Below are 25,204 nucleotides of genomic sequence, written 5' to 3' on the forward strand. Positions count from 1 at the left end.
ACTTCCTGTTTAGGTTGATCAACGGTTACTGCAATTTGTAGTGGTCTTTCTATTGTTGCTTACATATGTAGTTGTGAGGTAGTTCCTAATGGGATTTGTCCTATCACTACCTCTATGTTTAAATAAATAAATAAAAACATTTCTAACCTCAAAAAATTTTTAAGTCAATTGTAGCATTAATTAATTATTTGAGTTAAGTACTTACCCAAATAAAGTTTAAATCACATTTTTCATCTCCTAAATATGGAAATTATCAAAGAATAAAGTATCTCGTTTCATTTCTCGCCCTCCTAATAGTTATTTTAGCACCTCATTTTTTAGAGGTTATGTTTTCATCTGACATCTACATCTAAATATAAAAAAAAAACTTACAAATTAGTTTTCTAATTAATCCTTATAAAATTAAGTTATCATAACAAAACTGAATTAATTTTAATTAAACCTAAATGAATTAACAAAAAGTTAAAATTTTAAATTAAGAATTAAATTACAGATTTCTGTAATTATCGTAACGTGAAGTTGGTTGCTGTCACTTTAAGTTATGTGTCAAAATATAAATGAAAACGTTTTCAAAACGTCATAATTTGTAGAGATCGCGATAAAACGCGAATAATCTCGTCGAGTAAACAAATAGAGCGTATAGAAGACGAGGAGTTTAGCACGCGGAAAGAAAGGCGCCTTAAAACAGAAACGCCGACAGTTTCTATACGAAAATCATCGTGTTAGAACCGCAACTTTTCGCTCGGAAAATGAATTGTTCGCGTCGTCAAGTCAGTAGTTAGCAAAACCTCGAACTTGTAACACATAATATAATCCAATTATCTCATCCGAGTTGAACACGTATTTATATAGAAAATTTAATCAACAATAAGTTGTAAAGAAAAAAATAAAAATTATTTAATTGTTCTAAAATAACAGGTAAGTGAAAGTTGTTTTCGTCAATTTACTTCCGTTTTCATTCAAATTATTTATTATTACGCAAAGTTCTCGTTAAAAATTGTATACGTGAAAGGTAATGTTACCACATAATTTTATTTTAGGTTAGTTTAGATTGAGTATTGTTTAAATTTTTCCGTTATCGTTCTTTTTAATGAGATAAGTCAAGTTTATTTTAATTATTTTTTTGTTGGTTTGATCGTTATCTCAACCCGTTTTGAGTACAATTCAAAAAAAAGACCTTGAATTCGAGCCAATTTTTGTTGCAGCTTTTTTACTTTTATGTATAATATTTCAAGCTTTTTAATTACGCTAATGGTTCGTTTTATTTTTGTATTTACGAAATTATTTTATCTTGAATAATACAATAATCGTTTTCTATTAATTTAATAATTAACAAATCGCTGATAACTGCATTTATTTTTTTTTCAATTTCTAGCGAAGAAAGCGTAAAATTACCGGTATTTAACCCAGATCATTTACAAACATAAAGAAATCTCAACATTTTCCTTTGAAGCGATCAATTTTTATCACCACTTATTAAGAAAGTTGAAAGTTTTTAACTGTCAAATTTAAATTAAACGTCAAAATTGTTTCAAAATGGCCGATTTCAAAGTTACCAACCCCTAAGTTTGAAATAAAACTAAATATTTTTGACGTTTATCATTTTTTGTGTTAATTTTGTGTTAAATTTGAATGTGTTTAGTTAAAGGATGTCAAAATCAAGCCACATCGTCAGTAATTCAGAATCAACCACGAAAATCCCAACGTTAAGACGTTCGGGTAGTTTGCGATCGTCAACGAATTTAAATTTTCGTCGTTCAATAGATAGTGGTAGTTTCGCGGCGTCGCCGTCGCATAAATCGGGGGTCGCCACCGCGGCTCTGCAAAGACCACCCCCGCCGCCTCGCCTCCAAAGGGGCTACTCGTTCGTTGAAAAAGGAACCGTCCCCGTCGTCGGTGGGGATGGACTGCAACGGAGGCGATTTTCGATCAGCACCGGCGGAAGGAGACGGAAAAACGTGACCACGGAGGGGTCGACGATTCAAGAGCCCCAAAACGGGGGGGCCAACAACACTCCGTCAAGAAGCAGAAGCCTGGTAAGTTGCTACATCTTTTTTTGTATCTAGTTAAACGGAAATTAACGAGTAAGGGTATTGATTTTTAAGATATTTAGGTTAAATTTAAGATTATCTTACATAACCTAGAATATTTTTTTAAATATTATATCGGGGTGAAAGATGGTGTGATTTTGTGTAGAAAGTATCGATTTTTTGCACTTGTGCAACTGATAGGTTTGTGGTTTCACTTTCTTGCGTTAATGTTACGCTTCTTGCTTGCAATCCATCCATAAAGAATCATTTTCGCGTGAAAGTATTAAAAAAAAAATAACAATAAAATCACAAAATTGTTGAAAATTTTGACAAGTAATTCAAAATGGTTGATTTCAATGATGCCAACCCTAAAAACTCCTAAACTTAATTAAGGCAACTGTCAGTCATCGCCCTTAATGACCCCATCAAAACTTGAAAGTTCTCTTAACCTTGTTGGGTTTTTTATCTCATTTGTTCAAAAGCAAGTAATGTTGAGGAACTTCAAAGAACGCAAACGATTATTATTATGATCTTATTGTAATAATCAAAATTCTTCCAAAACTTTGTGTATACAGGCTATTTAATACTTACCTAATACTCAGGCCCTCCACATCAAGCCATTTCTGTATCTGATCTTCTAATAGCAGTATCTAGTCCCTTGCAAGCTGTAAATAGTCTTCTGCGCAGTACCTACTCTTCTGCTAAGAAAATGTAGACTGCTGTAAAGAGTACCTAGTGTTCTGATAAAGAAATAATTAATAACTCTGCTACTGGGCCTTAACAGTTCCAACCCCAATACCAGCTAACAGCCAAAAACTTCTTAAAAATAACCTTCCCTCCACACACTGCACTGTACCTATTAGGGCACGCAACTTTTGTAACAAAACGACACGATTTCCTCCCTCCACTCGTTCTCAGCAGAAAATTTCATACAAAAGTTGTTCTAAATTAAATTCCAAAACAATTTTCTCAATACAAAATATATAAAAATATATATATAAAAATTTTTTTGAGGCTATGTTCTTAATTATTGATCAAATCAAAAATTTTTATCAACAACATTTGTTTAGAATTACTTCAGGAGCAGTGTTTGTTAATAAAAATTTTTGCTAACTTGAAATTTTAATTTCCCTCTGAATAGTATGCTATCAAAATTAATTATCTCGATAATTATTGTTTTTATCAAAGAATCTTTTAAATAAAATTTGTTTCAATTTCGATTTTGAATCAATTATCTTAATAAAAAAATTTAAATCTCTATTAATTAAGCATCTAAGTGTTAATATATATAAAAACGGAAAAATTATTATTTTGAGGTTATCTCCTTAATTATTGATTAAATCAAAAAAGAATGTTGACAAAGTTTGTTTAGAATTGTTTCAGGAACAATGTTTGTTAAAACAATTTTTTTCTAACTTGAAATTTTAATTTCCCACTGAACAGTATGGTACAAAAATTAATATTTTTGAGGTTATATCCTTATTGTTGATTTAATCAAAAAATTTTGTTAACAAAATTTGTTTAGAATTACTTCAGGAACAGTGTTTGTCAATACAATTTTTTGCTAACTTGAAATTTTAATTTCCCTCTGAATAGTATGCTGTTCTTTTAATCAAGATTTTCTTGCTGAGAACGAGTGGAGGGGGAAAATCGTATCGTTTTGTTACAAAAGTTCCGTGCCCTAGTACCTATACATTAATATATCTACGCAAAACGTAATAACTTATTAAATCTCTCCAAAAACAGCATAGTTCAACGTAAAACATGTTATATATATAGAAATATATATATATATATATATATATATATATATTATAATAATAAGTTATAGTCTTACTTAATCCTACCTAATGTTACGATGTTACAACGTCCATACTACTTCATTGCCAGCAATATGTAGTTTTCTGCTAACCATATCTTATCTTCTAATAGCAGTATCTGATTTTCTAATAGCAGTATCTAGTCTTTTCCAAAATATAAGTAGCTTTCTGTAGCAGAATCTAATCTGTCGGCATCATCCGGTGTTGTATCAGCAGTCTTGTATCTAGTCTTTTGCCGGCAGTGTCTAATTATCTGTTACTGGTAGTGTCTAGTCCATCATAGGCAGTAGATAGTGTTCTGCAAACTGCATGAGGCCTTCTCTTGGCTGTTGCAATGTTACAACGTCCATACTATTTAGCACTAAGCAATCCTGCGTCCAACTCGAACTACACAATAAGGTTTCAATAAGCTATTATACACAACATTAATTTTCCATAGCCTCGAAAAGGCCTTCAACATGGTTGGGATTGAGAAACCTGTACATAACCCAAATAAACAACTCTCCCCAATTCATCAAAGTAGTAGCCTGTAGTAGCTAGTCTTCTATCAGCAGTATCTACTTTGTTGTGAGGACTATCTAGTCTTCTATATACAAGATCTATTTCATTGACAGTAATATGTAGTCTGCTAATCATATCTTAAACTGTATCTGATCTTCCAATAGTAGTATCTAGTCCCTTGCAAGCTGTAAGTAAGTAGTCTTCTGCAGCAGTACCTACCCTTCTGCCAGGTAAATATAGACTGCTGTAAAGAGTAAGCAAGCAATATCTTGTCTTCTGACAGCAATAGTTAGTCTTTTGCGAGGTGTATCCAGTCTTCTGTTAGTAGATCTAATTCTTTGGTAGCAATATGTACTCCTTTTCCCAAAACAAAACATGTAAATAATGCAAACAATACAAATAATGGAGTTCTATATTAGAAAATAATCAATTTCTGGGAAAAGAACATTAAACAATATTATTTTCTAATATAGAACTCCATTATTTGTATTTATTAGTGTAAATATTTTTTGGTTTTTATGTCTGTTACATTAGCAGACATGTATGTCCTATTCCAACTGCCAAATATCAAATCTTTTGGGTCTATGGCTCCTACTTCTTGTAGATAGCTTGCTATCTACATTATAAGATGTGATAGCTAAATACAACTATGTTTTCTATTGCATACTAGATGTACCTAACAAGAATCATTATTCGAGATATCGAGACATATATCATTTTTAGCCACAATTTTTTTTTAATGTTTTTCGCCTCAACATTTTTTTAACACCTATCTTGAAGGTATCATCATATAACATCCACAATCATGTACTCCTCTTACGATGGATAATCCCGAAATCATACAACCTAACTGCACAACTCGATAAATAATCTGCCGCATCTTTAACATTTAGAAGGCATGTAAGGAATCTGTAGTATGTGTCTTTTTAAAGATGCATTAATTTTGCTCTTTATATGTATGTCAGTCTTATGAATGTAGTAATATTCAACAATATAGTACCAACACTGAAATTTGGACATGAAAGCTTGAGAATAACAATGACGCATTCGTGTAAAAATAACCATCTCTGTCTTCTTGGGATTGACGGAGAGGGATTGTTTAATACACCAGTTCGCAGTTATATTGAGTGCCTCCGCATCCTCTCAAGGAGTACATTGACGTACTTCCCTCTAATAAGGATTGCCAGGTCATCTGCGTAGCCGACGGTTTTAAAACCAGCTAGTTTTAAGCGTTTCATCAGACTATCCAGGTTTTTGCTCTTTTTCTCGAGCTTTTTATGTAAATGAGTGTTCGAGAAAACGAAGTAGTTTGCTCCTCTAATTGATTCTTTACTGATTGGTCTACAGACGTTATAGTAGATAAGATTAGTTCTCCAGGCATTTGAATTTTCTTGACATTGTTCTTGACATACACACAACTTTCACAAAAAAAAATGTTGCGCTTTAAATCTGACACCTATATTTTTTTATATTGATGCTCCCCACTCCTTTTACTTGAAGCATCATTCCCTAATCTGACGGTTCTCACATGTATCTTTTCCAAGATGCTGAAACAATCTTTGTTTGAGGTTATGTGATATGATGCACCCACAATTCGATATCTTGCGCTACTTCAGTGTTGAGGGCAGTTCTTTGGAAATCCGAACGTTTGGTGTTGTTGTACTTCTTGCTCCAGAAATCCCTAGCACAATATCCCTTTGGAATTTCCATTGCTGGTAGTTTTTCTCATCAAACTTATTTACTTGCATAAAGCTTCATGTGTCAGCCATTTTTATCTGTTTCGTTGACGTTGCTTGTATACGGTCCGAATATAGCCACGCGAATATCATTCAAAAGACTACCACTATTATTATTATTATTGCTGCCGGGCTGAGGAGAGCGGCCCCTCTCGTTACCGCGACCTATAAGATCTATTGTAACTTTAGCCCTCCAAAGGTTTTGGGCAAATGTAGGTCCTTAATGAACCTTAGTATTGTCCCGATGTCTTGAACCTTTATGTCGGTAGGTAACAGGGGAGTTTTACCGAAGACGTTGTGCCTTAGACGGCCTCTGGCGACGCAATTGCAAAGTATATGTTCAGCAGTTTCTGACTCGTCGTTGCATAGTCGACAAGTTTGATCCTCAGCTTGTCCAATGTGGAAGAGGTGGTATTTTAGAGGCACATGGCCGGTCAGGTAGCCTGAGAGCGTTCTTAGATCCCCTTTGCTGAGGCATAAAACCTCTTTGGTTTTGTTTTGCGACGGAGTTATCATACTCTTCGCTTGTCTGTGACCTCGAAGTTCTTTTCAGCGTAAGGCTATCTTTGAAGCCTCCCAGTTGTTGATTATTTGTTTTAGGTGGCTTTTTTGTAGTCCACATCCAGGTTGGGTTCCAATGAAGAGTGTGTTTGCTGCCTCTTTGGCCAGCTTGTCAGCCTTCTCATTGCCCTCAATGTTGCTGTGACCTGGGACTCACCATAGGGTAACATCATTGCCCCTAGCGAGTTCTCTCAGGTTGTTGGTACACTCTCTGATCAGTGCGGAGCCACACGTGTAGGCCTGAATTGCCTTTAAGGCGGCCCGACTGTCTGTGAAAATGTTTATGGATGTACCTTTTCGTCCCTTCTGTAGGTTCAAAGCGGTGCAGAAGTTTATAGCAAGAACTTCTGCTTGGAAAATTGTTAAATCCGAGCTGAGGGGCAATTTGATGTGGCTATTTGGTCCACTGATGCCCATGCCTACTCCAGATCTTACTGTCTTTGAAGCATCGGTGTATCAGGCTAGGGCTCCTCTTTTTAGTTGAGGCCCTCCCTTCGCCCAATCATCCCTGCTACTAAATATGACCTTATACCATTGCACCCGTTATGTTAAGACATGCTAACCGCTGGATTTGTGCCAGCTGTTGTTGAGCTGTCTTATGTTTTGTTTTGGGCCACCAAACCAATGAGGCGTAGGCGACCATGGGTCTGATTATTGCTACGTAGGCCCAATGAGCCATTTGTGGTTTTAGACCCCAGTTCCTTCCTAGGAGCCTGCGGCAGATCTGGTTTGCCATGATGGCCTGTTTCCTCGCCTTATCTAAGTGTGAGTTCCAGTTTAGTTTACTGTCAAGTATTACCCCTAGGTATTTAGTTTCTGTTGTGAGGTTAATAGTTCTGCTTTCAATGGAGGGTGCTTTTATTTGTAGCTTCCTTCTCCGAGTGAAAGGGACTATTTCGATTTTATTGGGATTGATGCTGAGCCCATTGCTTCTGCACCAAGTACTGGTGAGTAGTAGGGCTTTCTGCATTAGCTGAGTTATGATTGAATCATATTTACTTCGGATTGTGATTACCAGGTCATCAGCATACCCTTGTATCTTAAATCCGTTTTTAGTTAGGATGTTCATCAAGTCATCAACTACCAGGCACCATAATAGAGGTGATAGCACTCCCCCTTGGGGACATCTTCTTAGCGCCTTTATAGTCAGCGACTCGCCTCCCAGACTGGTTGTGATCTGCCGACTTTTCAACATGGCTATACACCACTTGATTGTCGACGGATGTATGTCTTTTATGTTTAGAGCCTTCTCTATGGATTCATATGAGGTGTTATCAAACGCACCCTCTATATCTATGAAAGCATAAAGGGCTATCTCTTTGGTTGCAATTGCCTCCTCTAAGGTGCTAGTCAAAGCATGGAGAGCGGTAATTATTGATTTTGCTTTCTGGTAAGCATGTTGGCTAGGGTGGAGTGGATTTGTGACAAGCACTCCATTCCTTAAGTATTGATCGATTACCTTTTCCATCCCTTTGAGGAGAAATGAAGTTAGGCTAATTGGTCTGTACGCCTTGGGGTCCGCGTTTGAACGCCTACCACCTTTAGGTATGAAGACCACCTTTACTTTCCTCCATAGAGTGGGTATATAGCTAAAGCTGTAGCTACCTATATATAGGGATATTATTATTGGGAGAAGGTCTTCTAAGCCTTTTTGCAGAAAGATAGGCAGAATTCCGTCTCCTCCAGGCGATTTTAGGGGCTTGAAATTCGAGATAGCCCATCTTACTCTGTTGGGTTTGAAAATATTCCCAGCTGTGCTGCGAACCCTACCTGATGGACGGGTTATGTCCATTACTTCAGGGTCGGCATCTGCATGGGGGCAGACTTTTGAGGAAGGAAAGTGTGTACTCAGTAAGAGCTCCAACGATTCCTTAGCATCCTCTGTATATTTACCATCTTGTTTGCATAGGTGGCCTAGATCAGTGTTGTGACCTTTTGTCAAGATCTTATGCAGACGAGCAACTGTAGGCGTATTGTCTATGCCTTCACAGAAGCTGCGCCAGGTTTTTCTTTTGGCTTTGCGGATAGCCAAGTTATATTCCGTTAGGGCTTTTCTATAGAGATCCCATGTTTGTTCGAGTTTGGAATTCCTGACTTTATTGTATAGTCTTCTAACCATGACTCGCTGGTTTTCAAGGTCCTTATTCCACCAAGGCACATTGGATTGTGCTCTTTTGTGTTTTATTGGACAGCTTGATTCATACGCACTATGTATGAGATTGTTTAGTTGAAAAGAGGCTATTTATCAACCTCTTCGCTGATGTGTCTACAAAAAGAGCACCAATCAGTGAGTGAGGGGATTCCAAATTCTGTTTGTTTTGTCATGTCTGCTACAATGACAAAGCGAATATGCTTGTGATCTGCTAAAGTGATTTCACGTGAAACATGCCAGTTTGTGATTTGCGAACTGAGGCGAGGCGTGGCTAAGCTTATGTCTAGCACCTCTTGTCGACTCTTGGTAACAAAAGTCGAGATGATGTGCGTTCGCATCGCAGCCCAGGATGAGTTGTTTCCCCCTCTTATTGCAGTAGTCGATGAGGTCTTTCACCTCTTGTGGCGGTGTATCGTCCGATTCACCGGGGAAGTATGCCCAGGGTATAATCGCCTCTTGCTTACCTCCCGGCGTCGGCAGTACCGCTGACATTGCAACCAGGCTCCTAGAGATAAACTGGGTTAAAGGTAGGCAGTTTAAAGAGGATTTAGCGAGTATCGCTGCTCTCGCAGGGCACTCTCCTCTGTGATAAAATAACTTACCTGCTTTTGTTGATAGTCTTCTGACTATTCCTCCATATACATATGGCTCCTGAATCAGCGCAACATGTATGTTGGCGCCAGCAAGTCGGAGGCGCTTTTACAGTGCTGGATGTTAGCCTGGATGAAGCCTACTCCCGCCATTATTGTTTGGCGGGTGCAATTTTGGGAGCGGCAGTTTTGCCCTTACCCTTTTTTTCGGAACTAACCTTACCTATACCCTTCTTGGGGTCCTTGGCGGTTCCGGAAGTTCCAGGTGTTGGTTCGGGTTCTTCCTTCTGTGGCGTAGGCTTGCCGCTCTTTTGCCTCGGGGTGATTTGCCCAAACTTGTAGCTAACCTTGTAGTTAGTTCTTTGTATGTATGTATGTAGTTTCATGTGAGGTTGGTTAAACCACAGGTGGTATAACCAAAGCACTTAGGCCCCAACGGTCCCTTTGTACATCCTCACGGTTTACTTCGGCCATGTGTAGGTCTATTTGGAGGAGTGAAAGATGTTCGAAGATGGCATCCGATCAGGCTGATACTCGCCTCGCCTTCAGCCGGGCTGGTACTCCAACGCCCAGCAATTTGAAGACGACCCCCAAGCCGGGCTGGTACTCCAACGCCCAGAAACTTGGGTGCATGGCTGAGTACCGCTCAAAGAGCGCAGACGCGCTTTCAACCCGTTTTTACGTTCACAACCTCCAACTACACATGTATCTGACGACAATCAGAGATGTTAGACTGGTTGCCGGGACCGACGGCTTAACGTCCCCTCCGAAGGACGGGGAGGCGACTCGGCGTGTATTCACTGGGAATCGAACCCAGGACGCCGGCGTGGTAGCCCGAGAGCTTACCACGGGGCCATTCGCCCCCCTTAGTTAGTTCTTTTAAGGTTCTCTACAGAGGGATGGTCAACGGACAACGTAAGAAAGGCACTGCTGCCTTCGGTCGTCCTTTTGAACACCCTCCATTCGTTGGTGTTCAGGCCTTCGTTTTGGCCTTTAACAATTTTTAAAAGGCGGTCTGATTTCTCATCCGCACTGTTGGGGAAATAGGCGTTCATGATAGTCGCTCTAGGTAGCTCCTTTTCATCGATAGCCATTAGGAATGCCCCCTCCCATGGTTGTAGGGTTGGAGTTACGGACTTTATCCAGTCCGCTGTTTCCTGGTTTTCGCAGTTGACTACCAGCCATCCTGCCTTAAATGTGGTGCCGAGGAACTTTGGCTTCATGTCCCTCGCTAAGATCCACAATTCTTGAGATGATGACCTCTTGAATAGCCTGCATTTGGACTGTTGTGTGGTTCACCTCTGGAAATAGGGAATCTGCAATTCCCATCTTTTTGCCTTTGAAGCTGGCAGCTGTAGGCTTTTGCCCCTGCGGAAGATTGCCTCCGCTAGGAGCGCTACGCCTTTCAGTAGCAGCTCGTTTGGTGTCGGGCCCTTTAGGCGTTGTGCTTTCGGAGCGAGGTCTCTTAGCCCTCATCTCCTCCTCACTGATAGGCTGTGTGGCCTTTGCTCGGGCTTCCTCGAGAGTCAGCCCAAGAAGACTACCACTAGATGGCATTTCAAACATGATTTCCTAGAAATATTTAATTACTTCAACACAAGATGTAGCTAAGTCTTCCAAAGGCAGTTTAGATTAACCCTATTCTTTTGTCTCATGGCCTTCATGTCTTAGGTATTTGGACGAATATACTTGCTCAACATTGGAATATTGGAATCTCAACCTCTCTTGATGCCAGGTTCCAGCTTGCGTAACATTTCCATTGTTTCATACCTGCGTTTTTATTTCACAGTCTTGGATCCACCTCAAAGACCATCTTCCCCGCTTCCTCAAACCATTCTCTCAATCCAATTCATTTTCAATTCACTTCCTACAATCATCTCAAAATCAATAACTTAACTAATTTTTTTAGTCGCTCTCTTTATCAACAACTCACCTGGGAGTACCAAAACCGTCGACGTCGCGAATATCATCACCAAAAACGCCCCCGGTTTCACCGGAAGTCCGAAAAAAATATAAAGATTGGGATACAGAGAGTTTAACGAGTATTAATAGCGGCCTCAGTGTGGCTTCGTCATGCGATCACGCAAGTGTGGCTCTAAACGGAACCACATTTTCTGGAAGAAGCATGAAGTAGCATTAATAAATTTAACTTTTAGATATAAATTACTTAATTAATTTTTTAATTTTAGATATGTGGTTCATTGCAATCAACACGCTGGCGTTACCGGCGAAGATTACTTAACACCAACGCAAAGAGCGCATAGGCAAGTTAAAAAATTAAAATATTTATTACAACAGGCGCAAAAAGATCTAGAACAACGAGATAACGACATAGTAAAATTAACCAAAGAAGTCGTCGAATTAAGACTATATAAAGCAGCTTTGAGCTCGCCCGAAGATAAATCGAATTCAAGCGATGCCGTTACTGTTAGAGAAAATCCTACGGATGAGCAAGCGACCCCTGATGATCTCATCGATACGATAAGTAACCATTTAGTTAATGATATGAGTTGTTCTTACGCCGATTCGGGTCATTACGATGATTTTACAAACTCATCGATTCATTCCAAAGATTCCTCGGTTGTTTTAAGCGAAGATTTTAATCCTTCGCCGTATAAACAGCGTAAACATGTTTTAATGAGCGATAAAAGTACGAGTGTTGATACAACCAGCAAAGATTTTCAACAAGAACACCAAGAATTAATTATGGAGTATGAGAAGCGATTACATGAATTAATTAGGACTCACGAAGAGGAGACTCACGTGATTAAACAGAAACATAACGATAAAGTCGAGGAGTTATTACAAAGAATAACCGAGATTAATAGTAGATATTGGCAGTTGGTGCCGGAATTGGATTGCGCGCGGGAAAAAATTAAGGAATTGGAGAAAGAATTGGATGAAGCGTGCAAAAATTTGGAGGATACAGAGGAAAAAAATAAAAAAATGTATTTGCAAATGTATAAGAAAGGGGAGGAGGCTGCTAAAATAGAACAAGAAAATAAAGTAATTAACATAATAATCAAATAAATATTAATAATCGATTTTATTATTTTTATTTGAGGTTATGGAAATCGCAGTTCAACATCCGAGTAGAATATCAGTTCCTGAATTACTTCATCAGTTACAAATAACCCAAACTGAATTAGATAACATAAAGGTAAGTAATCATTTAGGGCACGGAACTTTTGTAACAAAACGATTTCCCCCCTCCACTCGTTTTGACACCATACTGTTCAGTGGGAAATTAAAATTTCAAGTTAGCAAAAAATTCTATTAACAAACACTGTTCCTGAAGTAATTCTAAACAAATTTTTTTAACAACATTTTTTGATTAAATCAACAATAAGGATATAACCTCGAAAATATTAATTTTTATAGCATACTATTCAGTGGGAAATTAAAATTTCAAGTTAAAAAAAAATTGTGTTAACAAAAATTGTTCCTGAAACAATTCTAAACAAACTTTGTCAACATTTTTTTTTGATTTAATCAATAATTAAGTAGATAACCTCAAAATAATAATTTTTTCGTTTTTATACATAATTATACTTAGATGGTTAATTAATAGAGATGTAAAAAATTTTTATTAAGATAATTGATTCATAATCGAAATTGAAACAAATTTTATTTAAAACATTTTTTGATAAAAACAATAATTATTGAGATAATTAATTTTGATAGCATACTATTCAGAGGGAAATTAAAATTTCAAGTTAGCAAAAAATTTTATTAACAAACACTGTTCCTGAAGTAATTCTAAACAAATTTTGTTAACAACATTTTTTGATTAAATCAACAATAAGGATATAACCTCAAAAATATTAATTTTTGTAGCATACTATTCCGAGGGAAATTAAAATTTCAAATTAGCAAAAAATTGTATTAACAAACACTGTTCCTGAAGTAATTTTAAACAAATTTTGTTAACAACATTTTTTGATTAAATCAACAATAAGGATATAACCTCAAAAATATTGATTTTTGTAGCATACTGTTCAGTGGGAAATTAAAATTTCAAGTTAGAAAAAAATTGTGTCAACAAAAATTGTTCCTGAAACAATTCTAAACAAACTTTGTCAACAATTTTTTTTGATTTAATCAATAATTAAGGAGATAACCTCAAAATAGTAACTTTTCCGTTTTTATACATAATTGTACTTAGATGGTTAATTAATAGAGATGTAAAAATTTTTTATTAAGATAATTGATTCAAAATCGAAATTGAAACAAATTTTATTTAAAACATTTTTTAATAAAAACAATAATTGTTGAGATAATTAATTTTGATAGCATACTATTCAGAGGGATATTAAAATTTCAAGTTAGCAAAAAATTGTATTAACAAACACTGTTCCTGAAACAATTCTAAACAAACTTTGTCAACAATTTTTTTTGATTTAATCAATAATTAAGGAGATAACCTCAAAATAGTAACTTTTCCGTTTTTATACATAATTGTACTTAGATGGTTAATTAATAGAGATGTAAAAAATTTTTATTAAGATAATTGATTCAAAATCGAAATTGAAACAAATTTTATTTAAAACATTTTTTAATAAAAACAATAATTGTTGAGATAATTAATTTTGATAGCATACTATTCAGAGGGAAATTAAAATTTCAAGTTAGCAAAGAATTGTATTAACAAACACTGTTCCTGAAGTAATTCTAAACAAATTCTGTTAACAACATTTTTTGATTAAATCAACAATAAGGATATAACCTCAAAAATATTAATTTTTGTAGCATACTGTTCAGTGGGAAATTAAAATTTCAAGATAGCAAAAAATTGTATTAACAAACATTGTTCATGAAGTAATTCTAAACAAATTTTGTTAACAACATTTTTGATTAAATCAACAATAAGGATATAACCTCAAAAATATTAATTTTTGTAACATACTATTCAGAGGGAAATTAAAATTTCAAGTTAGCAAAAAATTGTATTAACAAACACTGTTCCTGAAGTAATTCTAAACAAGTTTTGTTAACACCATTTTTTGATTAAATCAACAATAAGGATATAACCTCAAAAATATTGATTTTTGTAGCGTACTGTTCAGTGGGAAATTAAAATTTCAAGTTAGAAAAAAGTTGTGTTAACAAAAATTGTTCCTGAAACAATTCTAAACAAACTTTGTCAACAATTTTATTTGATTTAATCAATAATTAAGGAGATAACCTCAAAATAATAATTTTTCTGTTTTTATGCAAAATTATACTTAGATGCTTAATTAATAGAGATGTAAAAAAATTTTATTAAGATAATTGATTCAAAATCAAAATTGAAACAAATTTTATTTAAAACATTTTTTAATAAAAACAATAATTGTTGAGATAATTAATTTTGATAGCATACTATTCAGAGGGAAATTCAAATTTCAAGTTAGCAAAAAATTTTATTAACAAACACTGTTCCTGAAGTAATTCTAAACAAATTTTGTTAACAACATTTTTTGATTAAATCAACAATAAGGATATAACCTCAAAAATATTAATTTTTGTACCATACTGTTCAGTGGGAAATTAAAATTTCAAGTTAGAAAAACATTGTGTTAACAAAAATTGTTCCTGAAACAATTCTAAACAAACTTTGTCAACATTTTTTTTTGATTTAATCAATAATTAAGGAGATAACCTCAAAATAATAATTTTTCCGTTTTTACACATAATAACACTTAGATGCTTAATTAATAGAGATGTAAAAAAATTTTATTAAGATAATTGATTCAAAATCGAAATTGAAACAAATTTTATTTAAAACATTTTTTGATAAAAACAATAATTATTGAGATAATTAATTTTGATAGCATACTATTCAGAGGGAAATTAAAATTTCAAGTTAGCAAAAAATTGTATTAACAAACACTGTTCCTGAAGTAATTCTAAACAAATTTTGTTAACAACATTTTTTGATTAAATCAACAATAAAGATATAATCACAAAAATATTAATTTTTGTAGCATACTATTCAGAGGGAAATTAAAAATTCAAGATAAAAAAAAAATGTGTTAACAAAAATTGTTCCTGAAACAATTCTAAACAAACTTTGTCGACAATTTTTTTTGATTTAATCAACAATTAAGGAGATAACCTCAAAATAATAATTTTTCCGTTTTTATACATAATTATACTTAGATGGTTAATTAATAGAGATGTAAAAATTTTTTATTAAGATAATTGATTCAAAATCGAAATTGAAACAAATTTTATTTAAAACATTTTTTGATAAAAACAATAATTATCGAGATAATTAATTTTAATAGCATACTATTCAGAGGGAAATTAAAATTTCAAATTAGCACAAAATTGTATTAACAAACACTGTTCCTGAAGTAATTCTAAACAAATATTATTAATAAAAATTTTTGATTTGATCAATAATTAAGAACATAATTTCATAAAAATTTATTTTTATATATTTTGTTATTGAGAAAATCGTTTTAGAATTTAATTTAGAACAACTTTTGTATGAAATTTTCTGCTGAGAACGAGTGGAGGGGGGAAATTGTATCGTTTTGTTACAAAAGTTCCGTGCCCTAGTAATCATCATAAAAAAGCTTCAATAATTAACGCAAAAATCATCAAAATGTGTGTGTTGAAAAAACGAAAAATGTGTTTCTGTTTTTTTTCCATGTCTTACTATAAAATAATTAAATAAAAACTAGGATATAGAATATGCGTCATCATCCGCTAACCAACACCCTCAATCTCATCCCTTATTAAGCGCTAAAGAAGCTGTTTCCTTATGGGTTTTAGGTGCTAGAAAGGTAATGATAACTAATAAAAGTACCTTCTTAATTTATTTGCATCATAAGTTCAGATATGCGCGGATTTTTTTCTTATCACCAAAACTACTAGTTATAGAAATAGGTATTATTTACACTATTATAATTACTTAATGTACTGGAATGAACTTAACACTATCATTAGAACTAACACTAAATCTAGAACTAGAAACATTCGGATATACTGGGTGAAGACTAGATACTGTTTGCAGAAAACTAGATACTGCTAATGAAATACTAGAATCTGCTGGCAGTCTTACTGTGCTCTGGCTGTATTTATAATTATTAGATACTGTTAATGCAAGATTAGATACTGCTAGAATATTGCTAGATACTACCAACAGAAGACTAAATACTGCTGACAGAAGACTATAAACTATTGGCAGAACGTTTGACGAGAAAGAAGAGGTTCAATTATTATGTTGTGAGTTGTCAAAGGTGTCATGTTGTGTGCAGAAACTTTATTAAATAAACTGGGACATTATGGTATAAGAAGGCTACCAAATCACATGATCCGTAGTTATCTAAGCAATGGAATGCAGTGCGTGCAATAGAAGGGTCGAACTTCAGAAGTTACCAATATTACTTCTGGTGTCTCACAAGGATTAATTCTGAGTCCAGTGCTTTTTATTATTTATATAATTGACCTTCCTGTAAATATCTCGGCAGAAGGTAAATAAATGTGAGCTTGAAAAAAGAAGAGAACAAGAAAGAAAGAAAATCGGAGAAGCAAAATAAAGCTGCCAGCTGAAGAGGGAAAAGAGAAGAGGCAGATGATGTCAAAAATCAGTCTCAGATAACTGTAGATACAACAGGTGATTTCTTGGCGAAGCTTTGAATACGGAAAAGCTACGAGCATTACGCAATTCTGTGGTTAAATTATTCCACAGAGTTATAGCTTGTACAGTGAATGATCTGTGATATATTTCAGTAAATGAACGGGAAACATGAGTGAGACATCAGACTGTGCTCTTGTGGGAAGACCGCGAGATGCCATGAACTGAAATGCAGTGAGCTGTATAAGGTAGTTAATTTAAGCTTCTCAACGCTGAGCATCTCGAGATGATTACGATATGGTATAACATAGTCATACTTTCTCAAGTCGAAAATAAAACGCAGACAATTATTTTGTACCTTCTCTAATTTGTTACGGAGACTAATCGAAAGGTTTGGGTACACAGCTTCGGCATGGTCCAAATGGGGGAGAATTAAAAAGTAACAGAGGTTGCGACGAACAAAAGGTGGAAGGAAACAACCAAGTTTGCGAAGGGATTAGAAACAGAAATAAACCTTCCTGCAGACAGACTGAATCTCGGACTGCCAGGACAATGCAAAAATGGATGATGCTACCATCAAGTGTCAGATGGGTATTGATGGAGTAAAATTTTGTTAGCAAAGGTCTTAATCCGAAAGCAATTGCTTGAGTCTTTGTCTTCAAACTCAAGCCATAGCATCTAGACCAGTCTAGAACACTAGCAAGATCTGCATATAGGTTAATATTGCACTTAATCATCTTAGTAATGCAATTTATGAAGACGGAAAAGAGAAGTGGACCCAAAACACTGCCCGCAACGGCTTGTAAATACAGACGAGAAAGATGAATAGTCACGTACATACAAAGATTTGCCATCAAAAAGCTATGATCAACAGAATCAAATGCCTTGCTCAAATTAAGCAAAACCAATAAGCTCAAACGCCGGTCATCACAAACACGTCTAATATCATCAGTAATTTTGATAAGCGCCGATGTGCTATGACCTCGCCGGAAACCAGATTGAAAATCACTGATAATCTTGTGCTCATCAAAATATCGCATATACACCAAGTGTTTAAAAAATTACAGAAATAATAGATATAGGACGAAAATCACTTAGAAGAGGACATAAATTTTCACAAAAATAGTGGCAGTAATTTAGCAGAATGCATGATGAACTGAAGTCATCTGTCAAACGGTTTCTAACCGAGTCTTTAACTCTCGAGTCTTTGCCTCGCAGGCATAGGTTGATGAAAATATTGTTAAAATAGCATGAGCCAGCTTCTTCAAACAATTAAATGTATCTGATAACGCATTCCATGTTTTCAGAATTTTGTTATTAGCATTTTCACTTATATTACTCTGTTTCAATTAATTCTAACTCTTTCCTTGTTTCAATAAATTTTTGAATCCATATTGAACTAGACTGGAAATCAATCAGGTGCATTGCAAATTCTTCAATTTCCAACCAATCCAATTGGGACAAATTCAGTTTATCCAATGACGTCACATAAAGGTACATAATAAGCTTGAGTATTTCCGATAATTCTTAGAACTGAGAAAATTTCCTGATTGAAGAATCAATCACAAAAATAAATTCTTGAGTAACTTGGTCTTCGTCTGGTTTCATTCAAAAGCGCGAATGAGGTATACCATGACGATAACTGTTTTATTTATGCCTCATGTTTAACTTATTTAAATGTTGGCATATGTCTGTAAAAAATATCAATTTTGAAAGCCACATAACATCCAAAAACTGTGGGTATTCTTCAACTTTTCCTTCATTTTGCAGAAACAGTCTGATTTCTTCCAAGCAATCAACAAATCTTTGAAGTACGATCCTGCGACTCAACCAGCGAACATTATTGCATTATTTTATTATGCAAACATTATCGCCTGTTTAAAGCCTGCGATGAGATGAGGTTGATTATTTTTGTGACTACCGCCATTACATTATCAAGAGACTGTTAGCACACAGGCTTGTTGGTGAATGATGCAATGGAATTGCAATTTTAGTCTTTAAAAAGCATTATTTAGTGTTCCAGACGCTGTATTTAGACCTGTCGGAAGTATCTAGTCTTCAGAAAGCAGTATTTAGTCTTCTAGAAGCAGTATCTAGTCTTCTGCCAAACTTGTGTATGTTTTCTCCAAAATATTTTATCTTCCTTTTGCAGTATTTAGACCTGCTAGTAGTATCTAGTCTTCAGAAAGCAGTATTTAGTCTCCACAAAGCACTTTTAGTCTTTAGAAGGCAGTATTTAGTGTTCCAGACGCTGTATTTTTAGACCTGTCGGAAGTATCTAGTCTTCAGAAAGCAGTATTTAGTCTTCTAGAAGCAGTATCTAGTCTTCTGCCAACGTTATGTATGTTTTCTCCAAAATATTTTATCTTTCTTTTGTAGTTTTTAGACCTGTTAGCAGTATCTAGTCTTCAGAAAGCAGTATTTAGTCTCCACAAAACAATTTTAGTCTTTAAAAAGCAGTATTTAGTGTTCCAGGCGCTATATTTAGACCTGTCGGAAGTATCTAGTCTTCAGAAAGCAGTAGTTAGTCTTCTAGAAACAGTATCTAGTCTTCTGCCAACGTTATGTATGTTTTCTCCAACAATATCTTATCTTTCTTTTGCAGTATTTACACCTGTTAGCAGTATCTAGTCTTCAGAAAGCAGTATTTAGTCTCCACAAAGCAATTTTAGTCTTTAGAAGGCAATATTTAGTGTTCCAGACGCTGTATTTAGACCTGTCGGAAGTATCTAGTCTTCAGAAAGCAGCATTTAGTCTTCTAGAAGCAGTATCTAGTCTTCTGCCAACGTTATGTATGTTTTCTCCAAAATATTTTATCTTTCTTTTGTAGTTTTTAGACCTGTTAGCAGTATCTAGTCTTCAGAAAGCAGTATTTAGTCTCCACAAAGCAATTTTAGTCTTTAGAAGGCAGTATTTAGTGTTCCAGACGCTCTATTTAGACCTGTCGGAAGTATCTAGTCTTCAGAAAGCAGTATTTAGCCTTCTAGAAGCAGTATCTAGTCTTCTGCCAAACTTATGTATGTTTTCTCCAAAATATTTTATCTTCCTTTTGCAGTATTTAGACCTGTTAGTAGTATCTAGTCTTCAGAAAGCAGTATTTAGTCTCCACAAAGCAATTTTAGTCTTTAGAAGGCAGTATTTAGTGTTCCAGACGCTGTATTTAGACCTGTCGGAAGTATCTAGTCTTCAGAAAGCAGTATTTAGTCTGCTAGAAGCAGTATCTAGTCTTCTGCCAAAGTTATGTATGTTTTTTCCAAAATATTTTATCTTTCTTTTGCAGTATTTAGACCTGTTAGCAGTATCTAGTCTTCAGAAAGCAGTATTTAGTCTTCTAGAAGCAGTATCTAGTCTTCTGCCAACGTTATGTATGTTTTCTCCAAAATATTTTATCTTTCTTTTGCAGTATTTAGACCTGTTAGTAGTATCTAGTCTTCAGAAAGCAGTATTTCGTCTCCACAAAGCAATTTTAGTCTTTAGAAGGCAATATTTAGTGTTCCAGACGCTCTATTTAAACCTTTCGGCAGTATCTAGTCTTCAGAAAGCAGTATTTAGCCTTCTAGAAGCAGTATCCAGTCTTCTGCCAAAGTTATGTATGTTTTCTCCAAAATATCTTATCTTTCTTTTGCAGTATTTAGACCTGTTAGCAGTATCTAGTCTTCAGAAAGCAGTATTTAGTCTCCACAAAGCAATTTTAGCCTTTAGAAGGCAGTATTTAGTGTTCTAGGCGCTGTATTTAGACCTGTCGGAAGTATCTAGTCTTCAGAAAGCAGTATTTAGTCTTCTAGAAGCAGTATCTAGTCTTCTGCCAACGTTATGTATGTTTTCTCCAAAATGTTTTATCTTTCTTTTGCAGTATTTAGACCTGTTAGCATTATCTAGTCTTCAGAAAGCAGTATTTAGTCTCCACAAAGCAATTTTAGTCTTTAGAAGGCAGTATTTAGTGTTCCAGACGCTGTATTTAGACCTGTCGGCAGTATCTAGTCTTCAGAAAGCAGTATTTAGTCTTCTAGAAGCAGTATCTAGTCTTCTGCCAAAGTTATCTATGTTTTCTCCAAAATATTTTATCTTTCTTTTGCAGTATTTAGACCTGTTAGTAGTATCTAGTCTTCAGAAAGCAGTATTTAGTCTCCACAAAGCAATTTTAGTCTTTAGAAGGCAATATTTAGTGTTCCAGACGCTCTAATTAGACCTGTCGGAAGTATCTAGTCTTCAGAAAGCAGTATTTAGCCTTCTAGAAGCAGTATCTAGTCTTCTGTCAAAGTTATGTATGTTTTCTCCAAAATATTTTATCTTTCTTTTGCAGTATTTAGACCTGTTAGTAGTATCTAGTCTTCAGAAAGCAGCATTTAGTCTCCACAAAGCAATTTTAGTCTTTAGAAGGCAATATTTAGTGTTCCAGACGCTCCATTTAAACCTTTCGGCAGTATCTAGTCTTCAGAAAGCAGTATTTAGCCTTCTAGAAGCAGTATCCAGTCTTCTGCCAAAGTTATGTATGTTTTCTCCAAAATATCTTATCTTTCTTTTGCAGTATTTAGACCTGTTAGCAGTATCTAGTCTTCAGAAAGCAGTATTTAGTCTCCACAAAGCAATTTTAGTCTTTAGAAGGCAGTATTTAGTGTTCTAGGCGCTGTATTTAGACCTGTCGGAAGTATCTAGTCTTCAGAAAGCAGTATTTAGCCTTCTAGAAGCAGTATCCAGTCTTCTGCCAAAGTTATGTATGTTTTCTCCAAAATATCTTATCTCTCTTTTGCAGTATTTAGACCTGTTAGCAGTATCTAGTCTTCAGAAAGCAGTATTTAGTCTCCACAAAGCAATTTTAGTCTTTAGAAGGCAGTATTTAGTGTTCTAGGCGCTGTATTTAGACCTGTCGGAAGTATCTAGTCTTCAGAAAGCAGTATTTAGTCTTCTAGAAGCAGTATCTAGTCTTCTGCTACGTTATGTATGTTTTCTCCAAAATGTTTTATCTTTCTTTTGCAGTATTTAGACCTGTTAGCAGTATCTAGTCTTCAGAAAGCAGTATTTAGTCTCCACAAAGCAATTTTAGTCTTTAGAAGGCAGTATTTAGTCTTCTAGAACCAGTATCTAGTCTTCTGCCAAAGTTATGTATGTTTTCTCCAAAATATTTTATCTTTCTTTTGCAGTATTTAGACCAGTTAGCAGTATCTAGTCTTCAGAAAGCAGTATTTAGTCTCCACAAAGCAATTTTAGTTTTTAGAAAGCAGTATTTAGTGTTCCAAACGCTCTATTTAAACCTTTCAGCAGTATCTAGTCTTCAGAAAGCAGTATTTAGCCTTCTAGAAGCAGTATCTAGTCTTCTGCCAAAGTTATGTATGTTTTCTCCAAAATATTTTATCTTTCTTTTGCAGTATTTAGACCTGTTAGCAGTATCTAGTCTTCAGAAAGCAGTATTTAGTCTCCACAAAGCAATTTTAGTTTTTAGAAAGCAGTATTTAGTGTTCCAAACGCTCTATTTAAACCTTTCAGCAGTATCTAGTCTTCAGAAAGCAGTATTTAGCCTTCTAGAAGCAGTATCTAGTCTTCTGCCAAAGTTATGTATGTTTTCTCCAAAATATTTTATCTTTCTTTTGCAGTATTTAGACCTGTTAGCAGTATCTAGTCTTCAGAAAGTAGTATTTAGTCTCCACAAAACAATTTTAGTCTTTAGAAGGCAGTATTTAGTGTTCCAGACGCTGTATTTAGACCTGTCGGAAGTATCTAGTCTTCAGAAAGCAGTATTTAGTCTTCTAGAAGCAGTATCTAGTCTTCTGCCAACGTTATGTATGTTTTCTCCAACAATATCTTATCTTTCTTTTGCAGTATTTAGACCTGTTAGCAGTATCTGGTCTTCAGATAGCAGTATTTAGTCTCCACAAAGCAATTTTAGTCTTTACAAACCAGTATTTAGTGTTCCACACGCTGTACTTAGACCTGTCGGCAGTATCTAGTCTTCAGAAAGCAGTATTTAATCTTCCAGAGCAGTATCTAGTCTTCAGAAAACAGTATTTAGTTTTTTAGACGCAGTATCTAGTCTTCTGCCAACGTTATGTATGTTTTCTCCAACAATATCTTATCTTTCTTTTGCAGTATTTAGACCTGTCAGCAGTAGCTAGTCTTCAGAAAGCAGTATTTAGTCTTCTAGAAGCAGTATCTAGTCTTCTGCCAACGTTATGTATGTTTTGTTCTTGATACTGACAGCTACTTCTTTCTGGGGGGATAGATCATCATCTTTTTGGGAGCCTCTTATTATCTATACGGATCTTGTACCACCCGGTACCTCATTTCTGCAGCTGTTACTTTGCTTTTGTGCTTATCCTGCATTGCGAATTTTTAACAGCCGTACAAATATCAGTGCCCTTTGCAGTTGTTAGCAACGATTTGATTGCAATTAATTCTTCCTTAATGACGTTTCCAACGTGATATTGAGCAAAAACAGCTAAACGAGCAGATTTAGTGCTTTCGTCAAGACATAGCGATATAAAAGAAGCAGAGCTAATGTCAATTTTTTGTTGATCTGTTACATTTTCGGCCAGTTTTAAGATTCCTTCTTTTATTGTGTTTCTGGACAGAGGAGTATCTTTGATGCGCTGAATTATCTTATCTTTATTATCGAAATCATCAAAAAGAGAGGGCGCGCATGCTAACCAGACTTCCTTCAAAAACTCTCCCTCTTGAAAAGGTTTACTATGCCGAGCAATGACATTTGTAGCCGCATAACTATTTAGTCATAGATGTTGACTGTTTATTTCTGTCTTTCAATGCACTTGCAATTAATTCTTTTTGCTCTGGTTCGCTTTTTTGACTAACGGATTTGTGACTTGTTTCAAAATGCCGTTTCACAGATGATGTTCCAGAACATAAAACACACCGGCTTGTCACCTTTACTAATCATGCCATATTCCTCTGTTCATCAAGTTTGAAATTCTCTGATACTCTTTCTATCTTGCACTTTTTGTTTTTTTTGCTGAACTTGCCATATTAAACAACAGTTAAAATCATAGATAAATCTATGCCATACGAGCCTATGCGGACAACGAAATTGGGACACCCTGTATAGAGTGGGCCAAATTGGGCACTTTTAAAGGAAAACTCCTATTTCTATAAGAGATACAGGAAAAATGATATCAGTGTCTGAGGCTCGATTTTTATAAGAAACTTAATGGCGAAAACCGTATATCGATATCTCTTACGGTTTTAGAGATACAGGGTGTTTGTCAAAAAAGTGCATTTTCGAAAAGTCGTCATAATTTTTTTCTTGTTGATAAATCTTTTTTCCTGTGAAAACATTTCCAAAGCAACTTTTTAGGTAAAATTCGATGGAATAAGTTAGCTTTCCCTCAAAGCAATATTTTATCAATTATTGACATAAAAATGATTTTTGTTAAACGGAACATCCTATATATTTTTGCTAATTCGACGAGAGCATAAAATTTCCTTTCCAAAAATATAGCACAATTGAAGTCTTTTTTGAAATATACAACTTTAAAACTTATATGTGCAAATTTTGAAAAGGTAGGCTTTGGAAATAAAAGAAAAACATCACTTTAACTTGTAACATGAATCATAGTATTCATGAAATCAGTTCATTTGATACCTCGCTCATAAAAATCGGAATGTAAATGACAGAGTTGGAGCGTTTATTGTGTGACACCTGTATATTCAGATTAAACACTTTTGTACGTATACAGGATGTTCAATTAGTCCGATATCGGACGATATCTCCTTACAAAGTAGTTAGAAGGTCGCTAGAAGAAAATGTTTATATATATTTGGTGCTCGAAAGTGCATAACCTAAAAATATTTTTGTTTATACAGGGTGTTGCAAAAATGTATAATAAAAAAAGTTTGGTGATATGAACCATTTTATCATTTCGTCTAATCTAAACGATGCAAATGGGTTAAACAAACTCCTTTTTTACGCTTAACTATTTTCATTTAATTCTTAAGTAGAATTATATCAATTTTTAATATTATCTTTTTCTTTTAGGCTATGTACAGGCAATTGATGGAGGCTAAAAACGCCAAAAATAAGATCGACCCGGAAATAACACTGCAATTTTTAAAATCAGCAATTTACTACTTCTTAACTGACAAAGAAAATAGTCAAGGTCATCTAAAAGCGATCCAAAGCATTTTAGGATTCACCCCAGCCGAAATTAATCAAATTGATAAGAATAGAACTAATTAAATTTAAATATAAACGTATTTAAAAGTATTTTTTTTTGCACAGATATTAATATTAATAATTTA

The 25,204-nt window shown here is 34.8% G+C and overlaps 1 protein-coding gene across 2 annotated transcripts; it reads left to right on the forward strand.

Moving 5' to 3' along the window:
* Nucleotides 1–832: 832 nt before the first annotated feature.
* On the forward strand, nt 833–25,159 carry LOC111419081 (GRIP domain-containing protein quick-to-court). 2 transcript variants are annotated; one of them, XM_071195684.1, is made up of 7 exons: nt 833–918; nt 1,643–2,036; nt 11,300–11,520; nt 11,580–12,396; nt 12,455–12,550; nt 16,062–16,163; nt 24,942–25,159. In XM_071195684.1, the coding sequence occupies exons 2-7, from the start codon at nt 1,650–1,652 to the stop codon at nt 25,140–25,142; spliced, it is 1,824 nt and encodes a 607-aa protein (XP_071051785.1). In that variant the 5' UTR covers nt 833–918; nt 1,643–1,649; the 3' UTR covers nt 25,143–25,159. The 2 variants fall into 2 exon arrangements, with proteins under 2 accessions (XP_071051785.1, XP_071051786.1); XM_071195685.1 differs by lacking the exon at nt 16,062–16,163.
* The last annotated feature ends 45 nt before the right edge of the window (nt 25,160–25,204 follow it).

Source organism: Onthophagus taurus, chromosome 5 (genome assembly GCF_036711975.1).
Source record: "Onthophagus taurus isolate NC chromosome 5, IU_Otau_3.0, whole genome shotgun sequence".
Classification (NCBI taxonomy): domain Eukaryota; kingdom Metazoa; phylum Arthropoda; class Insecta; order Coleoptera; family Scarabaeidae; genus Onthophagus; species Onthophagus taurus.

Coding starts and splice junctions, on each gene's coding strand:
- LOC111419081 (XM_071195684.1), top strand. CDS start 1,650: ATGTCAAAATCAAGCCACATCGTCAGTAATTCAGAATCAACCACGAAA. Junction 2,037..11,299: donor CGTCAAGAAGCAGAAGCCTG/GTAAGTTGCTAC, acceptor TAATTTTTTTAG/TCGCTCTCTTTATCAACAAC. Junction 16,164..24,941: donor GGGTTTTAGGTGCTAGAAAG/GTAATGATAACT, acceptor TTTTTCTTTTAG/GCTATGTACAGGCAATTGAT.